We start from the raw sequence: 16,448 nt of genomic DNA on the forward strand, positions 1-16,448 counted from the left end.
CTCCTTCTGAATGTGTCATTTATTTATAAATATGCTTCCAAATCAAGTATCCTGAAATGTTTAAATCTGTTCCACATTCCTCTGCATTTACTGCAGTTTCTCTTCCAGCCCCAGTTAAGCGCCACTGCAGCATTAACCCCTTGGATGTAGAGGTGGTCCAAAAACCAACTTCTCTAAGACAGGTTGCTCCTTCAGTATAGAAGTTCAGGCACATTTTTCATAATCACTGGTGCTGCCTTACAGATCCAGCATAATGCCAGTTTCTTTGTAAAGTTTGTATGTTTTCTCCATGTCTGTGTGGGTATTTATCTGGGTATTGTGTTTCCCAAGTTATTAGAATTAAAATAAGGATTCTTAATTGGCTTAATTGGTTTGGTCTTAGGCTGTGGGACCCCCAAAATTGACTGGTGATTCCTTCCAGTCTTGGTCCCAGGCTAATATCTTGTGCTGTTGGCTGCCCTGAATTGGATTAGGCCAGTCTGACAATGTTATGACAGCTCGGCATATTTAGTAGCTTGAAATGATACTTGAGCTTCTTTTCTTCTTCAAACTAAAGTTTTCCACTCATCAGTTTCTTTTCTTCAGATGGCTGAGTTTTAATTCCATCTTTATCACTCTGTGTGTGAAGTGTGTAGCCCCTCAAAAGGGTCTTGCTCTAAGAAGTAATGCCTAGCCCCTAAGTGGCAACCAAAAGCTAAGTTGTTACGAGTGAATGGGTGTACAGTATTTCGTTTACCTTTACACATAAGTAGCTGTCAACTAAATTTAATCTTCTAAACAAGATTTGCCTTAGCACACAGTACATGGGTTGTGGATCTCATCACAGTTGTTTTTGTGTAGATAAACTTGTGGAAGTTTAAGTATTTAAAGTTGGAAGGGATAATGCTTGGTCGCTTAATAATAAAACATGGTCTAACAGCTTAAATTATATTGGCAGAGCTATGGCAGGCTTACTGCATGCAGAATTTCTAAACAATAATCTTCAATTTAACTTGCAATTTAACCTAATAGATAGCAGTAATAATAACACTGGCACATGGTGGCGCAGTAGTAGCTCTGTTGCCTTGCAGTAAACAGACAGGGTTCATGTACTGTGTAGAGTTGGCTTGTTCCCTCCATGTCTGTGTGATTTACTCCAGGTGCTCCAGATTCTTTCCACATTACAAAGAAATACAGGTTAGGTGTACTGTCAACACTAAATCGGCCCTAGTATATGCTTTTTGTGTGTGTGTGTGTGTGTGTGTGTGAGTGTGTGTGTATGTTCAACCTGCGATGAACAGGTGCCTTGTCCAAGTTTTGTTCCTGGCTTGCGCCTTTTGCTATCTTGGAAAGGCTCCAACACCCTTTGTGACCCTGGTCTGGATTAAGTAGATTAGAAAATAAGAAATGACACTAACAAGACTGTTTCCTTACTGGCCATGTTTATTTTGAATGCTCACTCTAGGTCCAGAGAGAGAACATGATATGTTACAAAATTCTCTATACTTATACTTCATACTGTAGGTTTGTATTGTATGTATTGGTGGAAATTGAATCAGCTGGTACTTTGCTAATCAAATCTGAAATGTTTCATTTACAATAATGTGATTTGTATGTATTCATAATAACCCTCTTTGCTTTGCATAGGCACTGTTATCATGTATTTCATTTTCTTAGTATTTCTTAGTAACATATAATTAGAACCCAGTTTTGGTGAAAAAGTTTATACCAGAATCAGTGTCTTTGGGTCCTCCAAAATATGACTTCATTTGACCTAAATCTAAGGCAAGCTCCTAAAGCAATTAGCTGAATGACATTAAAAACATAATTAAAAAGTTGCTAATAGATTAAGTTTCCTGCTGCTCTTACAGGAATACATGCATGTATTTGTGTATGTATATATCAATATAAGTAAGACTATAAGCATGTGCTTTTCTGAATCAGTCTCATCAGGCAGAAAGACATGGACTAAGTCCAAGAGATGGTTTTAGTTATTTTTTCATTAGTCAGTTGTTTTATCAGTGATAATAAAAGTAGGTATAATGCTGCTCCTGCTTAATGGAATGCAAAAAACTACAGCTTTACTAGCTTATGGTACGTGGGTGGTGGAGAGACTCCCCGAATCCTATCTCTTCCATAATACCCTAATAGGTGCTGGCTGCAATTCACTTGAATTTGGTTCATAAATTGTTCATCTTGGGCCGTCTTCAGGACTGTGCTGCAAAACTCTCCTTTGCAAGTGATGTGGCAGTTTTATATCTAGCATAGCTGAAAATTAGTGAACAAATTTGAAAGAAAAAAGGACATACATGCAGTGGCTACTTTATTACCTACCCTTGATCATTAATTTAAATAGCCTCCTTAAAAAGCTAATCATGTACCTGCAACTGTATGCAGCATGCAGACCTGGTCAAGAGGGTTAGTTGTTCGACCAAATATTTGATTGGGCAAGATATGTGATCTAAATGTCTTTAGCTTTGATATGATTGGTGTCATATGTTGATCCCAGCTGCCCTCCTGGGATTTTCACACACAGCAGTCTCCAGAGTTTACAGAGAAAAGTGTGATGAGTGGAAGACATCATGTTAATGGCAGTGAGAAATCAGAGGAGAATGGCCAGAGTTCTTCAAGGAAATAGAAAGGCAACAGATGCTTAAATAACAGGTGTTTACTCCAAATCATAGGACCTTGGAGTGGAAAGGCTATATCTGCTGTGAACTTTGACCCGAACACAGACAGACGGACATCGTTGGCTCCACCACACACTGTTTATTTACAATAAATATTTACAAAAAAGTCACGTGCACAAACCCCAGTGCCTCTTGCACCGATTCCCCCAATGTCCAGGCCACACAGTCCTGTGCCTCTTTTCCTCCTGGCCGCCTCCAGTCCTCACTCCAGCTCCGTCCTCTTCCACCCGACTTCCACTAATGACTGGAGGGAGGCGGCCCCTTTTATAGGAACCTGGATGGGCTCGAGCTGCTTCCCGGCAATCTCCCGCAGACACACCCCCGTGTGGCGGAAGTGCCGGCTGCGCACCCGGAAGCCGTCTGGGTGTCCCCTGTCGTCTTCCCCCCGGCACCTCCTGGTGTGGCGGAAGTGCTGGGCTCCCGGGATAATAAGGCACTGGGGCACCGCCTGGCGGTGGCCACGGGTCTCTACAGGGCTGGGCTTCCAAGCCCTCTACTCGAGGCCTCCAGCATAACCAGGACGGATGCCCCCTCTTGTCTGAGATCTCTAGATTTCTTCTTTAACAGGGTCAGAAGTAGGCATAAATGTATTTATACTGTTTTCTATCAGTAGTACAGGCTTGTGGTGATAATGTAGCATAATCATGTAGTGCAAGGGTCATTCAATACATTTGACCAATTCTTTTAGAAATCCTCTCCTTTGCACGAAAAGCTCACACAATTTAACAGGCAAACTCCCTTATTTAGTACTGGATACGCTCATCTAACCAAACACCCACTCATTCACTTTATAAGTATATTAAATCAATTCACAAATGTCAGATATATATCTATGTAAAGCCACTCCACCCACCAATGCCCCTACATCTACAACATTATATTAGCCTCATAGGTTAGATTCAGAACAAGATTTCTAAATGTTACCGAAACAAAAATGTGATGGACATGAAATATCTACAACTATTATGAAATGAAATACAGACTCAAAACAAAAATAAAATCACAAGTAAGCCCAGTTACAGAAACATTGAGAATTTACCTCAGACATTTGTTAAAAACTAAGAAAGGTGCTATCTTTATTAATTCCTGCGATACTGAAGTTACAGAGTGTAATGGTCATGTATTAGACGCATTACCGCTTGTGTTGCACTGAATTCACATGGCACAAGATTATTAGCTTGATGTGTTCCTTTCATCTAAAAGTGATGGGAAGACTCATTTCAGTTGAGGGGATGGTTTTGCTCCTCCCTTGTGGCCAGAGGAAACTTTTATACAGATCTGTAATTATTAATTTTAAGTTTAGAGAATGCTGTCTTGGCTCACCTTAGGCCTTAATGCTTGTTGAGTGTTGATGTAACACCACAGTCATACTTAGTTATTGTTTATGACTATGTGCATCCTTTTTAAAATTAAATGTGAGTTGCAATGTCATATCCATTGATTCATTTCTCAATGGCTTAATCAAAGTAAGGATTATAGAGAGGGAGCCAGGTCATTAGAAGCACAGTGGTGATCAAGCCCTGGATAGGGTACAAACCCATCGTGAGACACACAAATATACAGACCCTAACTCCAATCTGTAGGTTTGTGATATGTGACCAAAAAAAACAGAATACCCAGAGAATTAACGACTTAAAGGAAGAATGTGCAAACTACCCCCAGGAAGGGACTGGTCCATGATTTAGACTAATTTTTTTTAGAAGTGTGAGGTAACTCTACTAACTACTATATCACCATGCTGCCCATAAATAAACTTGTAAGCCAATTTGAAATGAACTTATCAATAAACCTCTAAAAGATCACATAACACAGGTAGTAGGACACATGCTGTGTTTCTTAGTAATTACTGTATATTATTAAGTTTGAATGACAACCTGTTAGGACTGCTACGCATATTGTTTAAGAAAGATAACAATAAAGGTCACTTTGAAATCTGTGCAGAGCTTCTGAATAATGTATTTATTATGTCGTCAATGGCTTCAATATAATCTGTGATTTAAGAGTTTCTGTGAAAGAATTATAATTTGAACTACTGTTCCAACTGATTGTGCATTCCATAATCTTCAGGAATGCATTTTTTGACCATACTAAGGGATATTCTAAGGGGTGTTCTTTTTAAGCTTATGTATCGAATATTAAGAAGCTAAAGATGTCTCGTGATCGCCACCTAGCAGTTAAAAGGTTTAGTAGTATCACTCCTGCTGTGTTTTTAAATGGTAATTTTTTCCACTTTATCCAACTGTAAATCGAAATGTACGAGCAGTCCATGAATGCACAGCTAGCTAAATAATAGACCCGTGAAACCAAGTTCAGCTATTTTTGAAAGCATTCATCTGAAGAAGATTATTATGTAAAGATACAATAGATATGTTATTTAACACTTTTGCTTTAGTTTTTAATGTTTGGATAGTAATTCAACAGTTTTCTGTAGCCTATTAAATTATTTTCTTTTACAGATTTTGTATACTTATTCAGGCAGCCTAAATGCTCTATTATATTTTTAACTAACATGTAAAGCTAGACTTTCTGAAAGCACATTAAAGAAAAATTGAGCAAAGACAAAAGAACAAAATTATGTTCAAGAAAAATAATGTCAAAAAGCTATAGAAATCTTGAAATATTGAATTATAAAGTTTAAAACTTAAATTTGAATGAGTAAAAACTAAATGAAAGGAACATAAAACTTGCAACCGCATTTGCAGGAATGGCTGGTAACAGGCTTGTGTCCTTTTTATCTTTTAGTTCTCCAAATAAGTTATAAAATGTGTACAGTATATAGCAGGTGTTGTATCTGAGGCAAGAAGTAAAGAGGTCAGAAATATACAAATCTCAGTGCAATTATGTTTTGTTAATGAAATCTGAATTGTATGCATTTTTCTTAATCAAATCTTTTACATTTTTGACATGTTTATAAATCTTCAAATAAAAATACTGAGATTTAAATGAAATGTTTTTACTATTCAAGTTTACCTATTTATTTGTTGTCACATTTTAAGAGTCATTTAATTTTATGTTGGTCTTTAAGGCTGTACTTCTGTAGCTGTAAGCGCTCTGCATGTGCTATAAATACCAGTCGATAAGACTGAGGCAAAATTTTTTTCACTCCACCCTAAACCACCAAAAAAAATTAATTGCAAGATTTTTTTGAAATACTTCGAGAATATATAAATGTTTTCCATTGTATTGTACACTAAATACTTGTGCTGTTAATGCTTCATGATCTGTAGCAAGCATAATTCACTTTATAATTGATTCTGGGTAGATGCCTGTGTCAGAGCTGTACGATAACTAAATTATAAAGTATTGATTCTGTGTTTTCCAAGAAGAGTTCGATACACATTGCTACCAGTTTCTGTTTGGCATACCTACTTGTAATTTTGTTTGCTATACAGTGGATCTCTTGGGCCTGTCAGCAGCGTGTGATGCCTTTGACCAGCACAACCTCAAACAGAATGAGCAGCTTATGGACATCCTGCAGATAATTAACTGCTTGACCACAATCTATGACCGGCTGGAACAGGAGAACAACAACCTAGTGAATGTGCCCCTGTGTGTGGATATGTGCTTGAACTGGCTTCTAAATGTCTATGACACGTGAGTCCCAATCATACAGTCTTACTGAAAATTTTGTTTTTTTACATAAACATGAGCCAAAGAATTTATTAAACAAAAAGTGTTCTTATGTTCAGCGAATGTTACTTAATGTGTAAAATGAGGTTCTCATTCATCCATGTCCCTTGTTTGAGTATTAGTGTTTATATGTTGTTCATATTAATTCTTTTTGCTCAACCATTTTGAAGAGAAACTATATTTTGATTAGCAATACTAAATTGGCCCTAGTGTATGGTTGGTGTGTGTGTGCTAACCCTGCGATGGACTAGCACCCTCTCCAGGGTTTGTTCCTGCCTTGTGCCCTATGCAGGCTGGAATGGGCTCCAGCACCACCCACAACCCTTTTCAGGACTAAGTGGGTGACAAAATGGCTGATGGCACTGATATTTTGACACTGTATAACTTCTTGTTGCTGTGTATTATCTGCATATTTAGCAAAGATTTCATTTTCTTTATTAGTATTAAAGTTTTGAAGATGTATTGGAAGAAGAGCTAAGAACATCCAGTATCATATATCTGATTTTAAATTGCAGTTGGTTTTGTATTGTTTTCCTATCAGATTTGCTGAAAAAGCACAAACATGAATGAATATTTTTTTAATATAAAAAATGTAAAACATTTATTATTTCTTCAGTGGGAATTATATGAGCATTGCTTCAGCCAGTCCATCCCGTTTTACCTGCAAACAGCAATGTTTAGCAGACTTCACTCAAGGTTTGTAACAGTTCAAAAAAAAGACAAGGTGATGGTACACTAGCTAAAAGAATAAAACACAAGTACAGAGTTGAATACACAAAAAAAGAAATTTAGAATAATTGTACTCAATCTTTCACTATTCTATTGCTGATAATTATCATGAAGATTGGTGCTCTGGTTAAAGTCATATCAAACTTTGCAATTTGTGCACATGTTTTGCATTTTTTCTTAGGGTCATTTTAAAAAATGTAGCCTAATAAAGAAAAATCACTTCAGCTTCCTTTTTATATATACTGTATGACCCTGAAATAATAGGACCACATCTGTCCAGCAGTCTTGCACAAGAATTCCATGCTTCATTAAGATTCATTCAAGTCAGTTGTATATGTACAGACGTAGCAATAGTTATTACAGAGCTGCTTGCCACACCATTATTGGTATAGTTACATTTGGTGTTTACCAATAGTTGTTGGTATATCTGATATGTGATTAACCATATAGAAGAAAAATTCTGTTGTGTTGGTCAAGAGTTGTTTACAATGTTAATGTCATTTACATTTATATGGTTTGTTCTTTGACACTGCAATTGATCATATTAATGTACATGATAAATTATTGGAATGAACAAATATGACAAGGTAAATGCTTTAACTAATGGCCTAATTTATTTGCTTAATATCCTAGTTATTAAATAACTTTATTTGAAGATGGTAAAACCTTTGCATTCTTTCAGGAAATATTTTAAGCGATTTCTTCCTAATATAGTGCTCACCAAACTAGCACACTGAATTTTTTACATGTTCTACAGACAATCTCTTAATATAATACACATGTTTAATGTAACATAGGCATTTTTCTGCAACTTAATAGGAGCAGATTATTTAAACATTAAGGAGTCCGCAAGTGCACAAGTTAACTAGGAAATCAAAGTATTGTTTCTTTTTGAATCATTATCAAGACATTCTCTGGATTAATGCAAGGAGGGAAATTGCATCGTGTGTACTAATCAGCTTGATTTACCAGAAGCACCTGCATCTTCTGCAGTGGAATATAATGGAGATCACAGTGTAGAACTGCACAATCCATTAATTTCTACTTTGTTTACAAGAGGCCATTCTGTGCTGCACCCATGCATGACAGAGGCCATTCTCTGCCTAATTAATGTGCTGTATACTGTATGAGTAATTGAGTAGCTACAATACAAACCATCACCCTACTGAAAAAAAAACTGTTGAAAATGCTGCCTACTTTTAAAATAATTAATATTTTGGGTGAGTCATTTTCTGTATAGTAATACGGTTAAACAGTATTTGTAGTAATGTAAAAGAGTAGTGAACTAATACAGTACACTGTTATTTTGATAACAGAGGCAGAACTGGGAAGATTCGCATACTGTCATTCAAGACGGGCATTGTTTCCCTATGTAAGGCACATTTGGAAGACAAATACAGATGTAAGTAGAATCTTGTTTCAGTACTCATCCATGAAAGTCTATTTGTTTTTGTTTACATCATGGTCAGTTTCGTATAAGTAATGAAGCCAGAGGAATATTGTTTGTCTTTATTGTGTTACTAATTTGAACTCTGTTGTTACCTCTTAAGAACAAAGTAGCTTCCTATGTCATCACAGCTAAGGTATCGCTGAAGGCCTTGCGCTTGCCGCACTTTTTTGAATCTCCTTGTTTCCTCTGGGTCATCTGACTAACCAACACAACCCTACTGTTTCTTGTCTACAATAAAAAGATATAGTACTAACGTCACTCCTTGAGGCACCTCAGTCTTAGACAAGTTCACTGCCTGAATCAATCATGTCATTGCTTGGATGATGTCAAACTACCTGCAACTGAATGCCAGTAAAATGTTAATGCTTCTCTTGTAGATTCTGTGGCATAGCTCAGCTTTATCTTCTAATCTCAGCACTTGCCAGTTGCTTCCATCTTTTCATGTGTCCAGCCTTGCAGTTATACTTGACAGCTACCTGATATTTTTCTGTTACATGTCACCTCTACTTACAAAATCATGCTGTCATTCACAAGGCATTGCCCATCTTAACATCACCATTTCAGATGCAGAAGTACTTTTATTACTACTGATTAAATCATCTGTTGTCATCTTACAACAAGTTTTAATATGCTTCATTTTGTTTAAAACACAGAAACTACATAAGCTGGAATGGTTAATGTTTCACATTATTTAATCAAAAAATTAAATGCACCACCATTTTGTGTGACCTTCTGTTTGTTTTGATGTTTACCCAATTAGGCTATTTTCCTAGTAAAGTTTGTTTTTGTGTTTCCATGACAATCAGGGTAATCTGGAATGCTAATAATTAAAGCCATTCTTATATCATACAGAACATAAATTTATAACTGATTTCATTAAATTGCTATTTTAATCACGGTCTATTACTAGTTGAAATATTTTAAAAAATGTCACTTTTTTAATGTAGTGAGAAGTCAAGCAAAATGACACCTTTTATTGGCTAACTAAAAAGATTGCAATATGCAAGCTTTCGAGGCAACTCGGGCCCCTTCTTCAGGCAAGATGCAATACAGAAACTGGAGTTCCCTGTGTTTATATACACACTAGGACAAGTAACAACATTGGTAAATCTTTAAGTGAGACATCTTAAATGTAAAAAATTAATAGACCTTTTCAGGCAAAATTCATTTAGCAAGAGAGAAGAACAATGTATGGTCAAGATCTTTGGATAAGATAACTGTCCAACAAAGTCTTTAGAAGTTTCTGATGAGTTTTTCCATACAATGTGGATCTGTAGTCAGGCTGAGAGATGCAAACAATCCTTATACCTGGCCATAAAACACTTGTCTCTGTTCAAACCATGTTGTAATGTATTAAATTTTAGCATGAGTTTGACTTGCTATTCTTTTCTGTCTTGCTGTGTTCTGAAGTTGCCCATAAGCACTGTGACTTTAAAGATACTCTCACAGTGTCCATGGCTGTTGAAGTGGGCCGCTACAGGAACATTTGTGTTGCCACGTTTAATGTGGAACCTGTGGAAATTAATTCTCTGGCAGAGTGTTTGTCCAGTTTCTCCCACATAGAGTGCAGTGTCAGGACATTTTTATGCAGAGAATTAGGTAGACCACATTAGATGATCTGCAGGAAAATGATCCCTTTGTGTGATGTTCTAGTCGGCAGTGTGGTATAATTATATAGTCTGTATTATAAATGTGAGCACACGTTTCACATTTTTTCTGTAGGCATGGAGATGTGCCATTTTCTGTTGGTTCACTTAGTTGCTGCAAGTTTGGTGGTTGTCTGTATGCCAGGAGGGAAGGTTCAGGAAATACATTTTTCAGTGTTTGATCATTGTTTAACATTGGCTGATGTTTTTTTATAATTTTTCGAAGTGCTTCAAGATGTGGGTTGTAGGTGACAACAAAGGGGATGCAGTTCTTGTGTCTTTGTTTTTATATTGCAGAAGGTTGTCTCTGGGTATGGCAGTAGCTCTTCTTATTTGAGTGTCTGTTGTTTTGGGGGTATAACCTTGTCTGATGAAATCTTGTCTAAGCTCCTGCTTTATCCCAGTCTGTCAGGTCTGAGCAAATATGATTGTATCGTATTGCTTGGCTGAAAATAATGGAGCGCCTTATATGCATAGGGTGGAAGCTATCACTTCTCAGGTAGGTCTGTCTGTCTGTTGGTTTGTGAAAAACAGAAGTTACAAGGGTGTTGTCTTTCAGTTGAACGGTGGTGTCAAGGAAGCTGACTTCAGCTTCAGCTTTATGTTGGGGTGAAAAGAATTATATTTATTATGAAAATGGAGGTGGTCCTTCTCACTGGCAGTCCAGAGTTTGAAGATGTCATTTATGTAACAGAGATACAACGTTGGCTTTAAGACGCACATTGACATAAAATCTTCCTCCAATTTTGCCATAAATAGGTTGCATAGTGAGGTGCAAACCGACAACCCTTTGCAGTCCACATTTGTTGCAAGTAGAACTCTTGTCAAAAAGAGAATTATGTGTCAAAGTGAATTTTATCATTTGTATAACTGACTCTGTGGGTAAGTCGTGTTGTTTGAGGTACGTTTCACATGCCAATATGCCATCATCGTGGGGTATGTTTGTGTAAAGTGCCTCAACATCTATTGTGACCAGTAAGGTTCCCTCAGGTAAGGGGCCTATACCAGACAGTTTTTTAAGAAGTCAGTGGTGTCCTGGATGTAGCTGGATGTATTGTGGGCAAGGAGTTTAAGGATGTGCTCCACCCAACCTGAAACATTCTCTGTAAGGGAGCCAATTCCTGAGATTATAAGCCTTCCTGGGTTCCCTTCTTTGTGGATTTTAGGAAGCATGTAGAAGTAGCCCATTTTGAGGTTCTCAGGAATTAAACTGTTTACATGATCCCTGATGTCAAGAGGAAAGCAGCTTATTATCTTTTTTACTTCCTTCTTCTACAATATTGTGACTATAAAAATATTTATTGTACTGGAAGTCATAACAATAATTTGAAATGAATTGAAAAATTCATCAGATTACCAGCTCCATAAATTGTTTCCAGTTCTATAAATTATTTCAGGTATTCAGTTTAATATACACTGAACGACAGGTCCTTCATCCCAGGAATCTCAGTTCACCAACTCTAGTGCACAAAAACCCAACAATTACAATAAATAAATTCTAAATATTGTGATGGTAGTGAATAAACTCTATTTATGTAAGCTACAGCTTTGATAATGTCAGTAAAGCTGCTAACAGTTAAGCTCTCTATTTAAGTTTTGTTGCTTCAACCCTGTTTTTAATTAACATATCTAGAGTTTAAGAGTATCGTTTCAGTAATGTACAACTTCAGTTACTAAGTTAATTACAGAAGAAAAAAAAAATAGGAATAAAAAAGCCTTGCATTGGTATTCTTTTTTTATAAGTTTTTTTTTTTCATTTTCAAACTCTGGCACAAGTAGCCCTAGAGATTAATTATTTTGATTTTGTTTATATTCATGAGAGAATATTTGTTAAGCAAAAATACAGTATTTCATTTAGAATGTAACACTTTATAAAATACCCCAAATCATTTCAAGAACTAGTATGTTTCTAAGCTCTAACTCTCAGCGCTTACCATCATCCTGCAGTTCTTCACTTCATTGACATGAGAAATGTCCTTACTTGTATCTCCTCACAGTCTGTGAAATCAAAATATCTAAAAGATATATTACTTATGTTTTGAAGAAACAGCATAATGTTTGCATATCTGTGTACAAATATTTTTTCTTTCTATCCAAAAATTTGCTTTAATTTGTTTTTATTGTGTTTAAACTGGCCTTTTGGTGAGCTTTGAGAAAGCAAAGGCTTGAAATCAACTGGTTCTCTTTATGATGTAGTACAGTGTTTCCCAAAATCTGTCCTTAGGACCCCCTGTGGCTGCAGGTTTTTGTTCCAACCAGCTTCTGTTTTTAATTGAACCCCTGATCTAATTAAGTAAACTGTTATTTCCCAAGTTCTGTGTTTTGGGAACAATATTGAAATTAGAAAACTAAGTTTGCTAAAAAATATATATTAAAATGTACCAAGCAGTTATATGGGAATAATGTATTTTCATCTTGATTTTCATTCTACTCAAGGTCTTCTAATTGTTTAATTAATCCATTACTTACTAATTAGTGGGTCTGACACTAAAGTAGTTGCAGCCTTTGGTTATTCAGTGTTGTTTGCCAGCGTGTCTGCTCTGCTCATTTTAAATTGTCATTAATAAGATACAACGAAGTGGGAAAACTGCACAGAGAAAGGGCAAAATATAATGAAATCAACAAAAGAGAGTTAAGCATTTAAATCTATAGAAAAAGCATAAATATTTCTAAATGTCTTATAAATGTAAAAATCATGCTGCTGTGCTTTTCTGAATGTAGAATAAAGGAAAAAAAATATACCAGCTAATTAAATGAGATCAGTGCTATCAGGTGTTGTCACTGATTAGGAATCTGGTTGTAACAAAAACCTGCAGCCACAGGGGGTCCCCAGGACCGAGTTTGGGAAACACTGATCTAGTAAAATAAAATATGAAGTAAATATACTTGATTCGATTTTGTAGTGACACTTAAAACAATAGGGCACATATTGCTATTGGAAAATGTCGAAGTATTTTGTTATTACTCACAGACTTAGAGCTGAAATAGTTATTTTACTGTAACTTGCTTAGAACTCACTCCACCCATTAAATTCAGGGTAATGAAGGAAACTGGCCATGCACCATCGAAAGCAAGGTAAAAATCAGTCCTGGTCAGGGACCAGGTCCATCACAGGGCCAACTATCACACACCCACACTTGTACTCAGACAGTGACAATTTAGGGTTGGAAGGCTTACCTAACATGCTAATTTTAGGTGTGGGAGGAATACTGGAGTACCTGCCAAAAATCCCACACAGAGGTGGAGTAAATGTGTAACTCAATACAGAGTCTGACTGGACTCCGCATTCAATCCTAGAATGCTGGGCCCATGAAACAGCAATTTTAACCACTGTCCAGCCTATAACTCTAAATTAAAATTTCATTTAATTGCAAGAACAGGCCTGTCATTGAGCAGAGACAAGAACAGATGGTAAGGCATAATTATGCTTTTTATATCTTGTCACTTTGATGTGTTTTTGTATTTTCTTTAGTATGCACACTAAAAAGTAACCCCTGATTGTGACATTGAATCAATCAATGTGTTTGTTTAAACCTGTATTGAAAATAAATTCAGTAAGAATTTACACATTCCCTGCACCAGGAACTTTGAGCTATAACAGGAGTATCTGTGTCACTAGCAGTACCTTTGTATTTGGTCCATTTGGTAAATTCAGTATTAAACAATGGACCTATTGCCAATCTAAAAATCTTATTTACTGCATTTCTTACTAGAATTGTTCAGCTATCTATATAGATCAAACAGGGAGACGGTTTGGAGACCAATTCAGGGAGCACATTTGAGCTGTTAAGATCAAAGAGCTTACAAAGCCGATTATAGAACACTTCACATCCCTTTATCATAGCCACACTGATCTGTTTGTGTTCTTTCACAATGCTTCAAAGACACTTCTCAAAGAAAAACAGAAGCATAGCTGATTTTCAGCATGGGATCACATATTTCTCCAGGGCTTAATGATCGACTGACTTTTTAATTTCTCCCTTCTTCTTCTCTAATGGCAACTTTTTCACACCTACTCTCATCTTTTTGCCATTTTATTTGCCCTGGCTTTATTCTCCCTCCTTTATGCATTACCTGCATTTTTCTTTTCAGTTACACACCTGATGAAGACTATGCTGCTGAAACACTGTGTTTTTAACTTTCCTTCATCTTCAGTATAGAAATAACTCTTAACTTTTCTTTCCTTTGTAGATGTAGCCATATGGTAACTCCATAAATAATAAATTGTTGTATGCAAGGCACACCAGTTCACACTCAATTTTCTACTTCAAAATCTGGCTACTAGTAAATAGACTTACGTGAGCTATCAACCCCTATACATTTGTTTATTTATTAAAATTTTTTTTTTTTCAAAGAATTAAACAGGTCAGTAGTAAGACTTACCTCAGCCTGAATCTCTCATTGAAGTGAGATGAAATTGAATTAAAGTAACAGAAAATGTACGTGTGAAATAAAATTGGAGGATTTTGACCTAAACCTTGTCTGTTGACCTGTGACTAACACTTATTCCCATGGAATTTACAAATCTATTGTTTTGTCCTTTTACCCACAGAACAATTAAAGAAAAAACATTCAAAGTGTTTTCATTAATCATGATCTTGAAATCTAAATATTATGAACAACTTACTATAGTCTAAAGTGACATTTTACATTGCTGTGAAAACTTGCTTGGGCACAGTTTATCAGAAGAAATATTAAACATGATAAATATTGCATATGAAAAAATAAGCTTCTGCTACTTGTATCTAGAACTTGTTTTTCTCTTCAAGATTGTGATATTGTATTTGGTTTATCCAGCACAGTGGGCATAATAGCAGTGGAATAATCATGAGCAAAGAGGCATTGCAACCTTTTTAATTTTCTTTCTCATTTTCAGACCTGTTCAAGCAGGTGGCCAGCCCCACTGGATTCTGTGATCAGAGAAGGCTCGGTCTTCTCTTGCATGATTCCATCCAGATTCCACGACAGCTTGGAGAGGTGGCATCCTTTGGTGGCAGTAACATTGAGCCCAGTGTCAGAAGTTGCTTTCAGTTTGTAAGTTTCTCACACATTATTGCAAATTATTATTATTATTTCTCATTATGATAGTGGTTTATTAAAGACAATTTTCACATGTGAAATAGTATCCTTAACATTATTTACTTTTTATGTACATGCACTTCACTATTAGTCTAAAATCTCATTCTGTTTCTGTTAAAATCTAGATGATTGGGCCTTTTGATTTTCATTATGTTTAACATAAATTATCTGTGGGTTATTTGATTTTAAAAATTAATTAGTCTGTTTTGAAGTCAAATGCATGATGGAAATCGTAGTAAGCATCTATATTCTATGCAATTTATAATGAGCATGTTTCAAGATCATCAGAAAAGTAGTACCCATCACACAAAACAGGCTGTCTTACTTGCATCAGTAAGAAAATTTATCCCTCATGAGATCGTCATATGTCTGATTGTAGGCTAAAGATGCCATGTGGGAGGGATAAGGTGCAGCAGGCACAAATTGTTAGCCTGAAGTCAGTTAAGCTATCACATTTTTATTTTTGTGTCACCTGAGTTACTGTTATTGGGATGGCTGATGATACCAGTAGGCAGTAGTATTAGTTTGTAAATGCCTCTGATCATTAAAAACTGACTTTGATTGGTAGTACAGGAACCTCACAATTTAAATGTAATAGCTAAATTATAAGAAATAAGATGAATAACATTTTGGATGTCAGAAGAGTTAATTTTTTTTTTTCTTTTTACAAGTCTAGAGTTTTGGTCAAACATTTGTGGTAGTAAGTTCTTTTGCCTTCTTTTCCCAGTATAATTGTGTGAATCTACAAAGTTGCTGCAGTGTTTTATACAGTGTTTGATCATAGTTTCTGTATTATTCAGGTGGTAAGTTAGCTGTAACAATTTATGCTATGCTTATAGGGACAAAAAAATGTATTCTTACAGGACTCCACGCTAAATATGAGTGCATACTGTATAAAAAATTTACCCTTGATCTAAGCAGAGCTAGAAAATGCTCTTTGTTGCTGAGATCACAAACTACTATATGTGTATCATCTTGTTTTTTTAATCAGACAAAGAGTGAATGCACATTATCTTGAACACATCTACTTAACGTTTTAAATAGATATGGAAATGATGCATGTGTTGATGACTTCTTGTTCTTTTCATTTTACTTTGACTTGGCATTCATATACCTGTAACAAGAAACATTTTCACTTTTAGAGCAGCTGGTATTGGTCTTTTTGTGTCACAGGTACATTCTTTAATCAGAAAAATCATTTATTTAGGGATTCCTTCAGAACTCAAGAAAAAAAAATCAGCTATC

The 16,448-nt window shown here is 35.9% G+C and overlaps 1 protein-coding gene across 15 annotated transcripts in view; it reads left to right on the plus strand.

Annotated features, from left to right (window-relative positions):
- Nucleotides 1–16,448, plus strand: part of dmd (dystrophin) — a 2,654,580-nt gene that overhangs the window by 2,542,888 nt on the left and 95,244 nt on the right. For all 15 annotated transcript variants that reach the window (XM_039745194.1, XM_039745193.1, XM_039745197.1 and 12 more), the window contains 3 exons: nt 6,062–6,263; nt 8,345–8,430; nt 15,001–15,158. In XM_039745194.1, coding sequence (XP_039601128.1) covers nt 6,062–6,263; nt 8,345–8,430; nt 15,001–15,158 — 446 coding nt within the window. The remainder of the gene's footprint in view (nt 1–6,061; nt 6,264–8,344; nt 8,431–15,000; nt 15,159–16,448) is intronic.

The sequence above is a fragment of the Polypterus senegalus genome, chromosome 2 (assembly GCF_016835505.1).
Source record: "Polypterus senegalus isolate Bchr_013 chromosome 2, ASM1683550v1, whole genome shotgun sequence".
NCBI classification, from domain to species: domain Eukaryota; kingdom Metazoa; phylum Chordata; class Cladistia; order Polypteriformes; family Polypteridae; genus Polypterus; species Polypterus senegalus.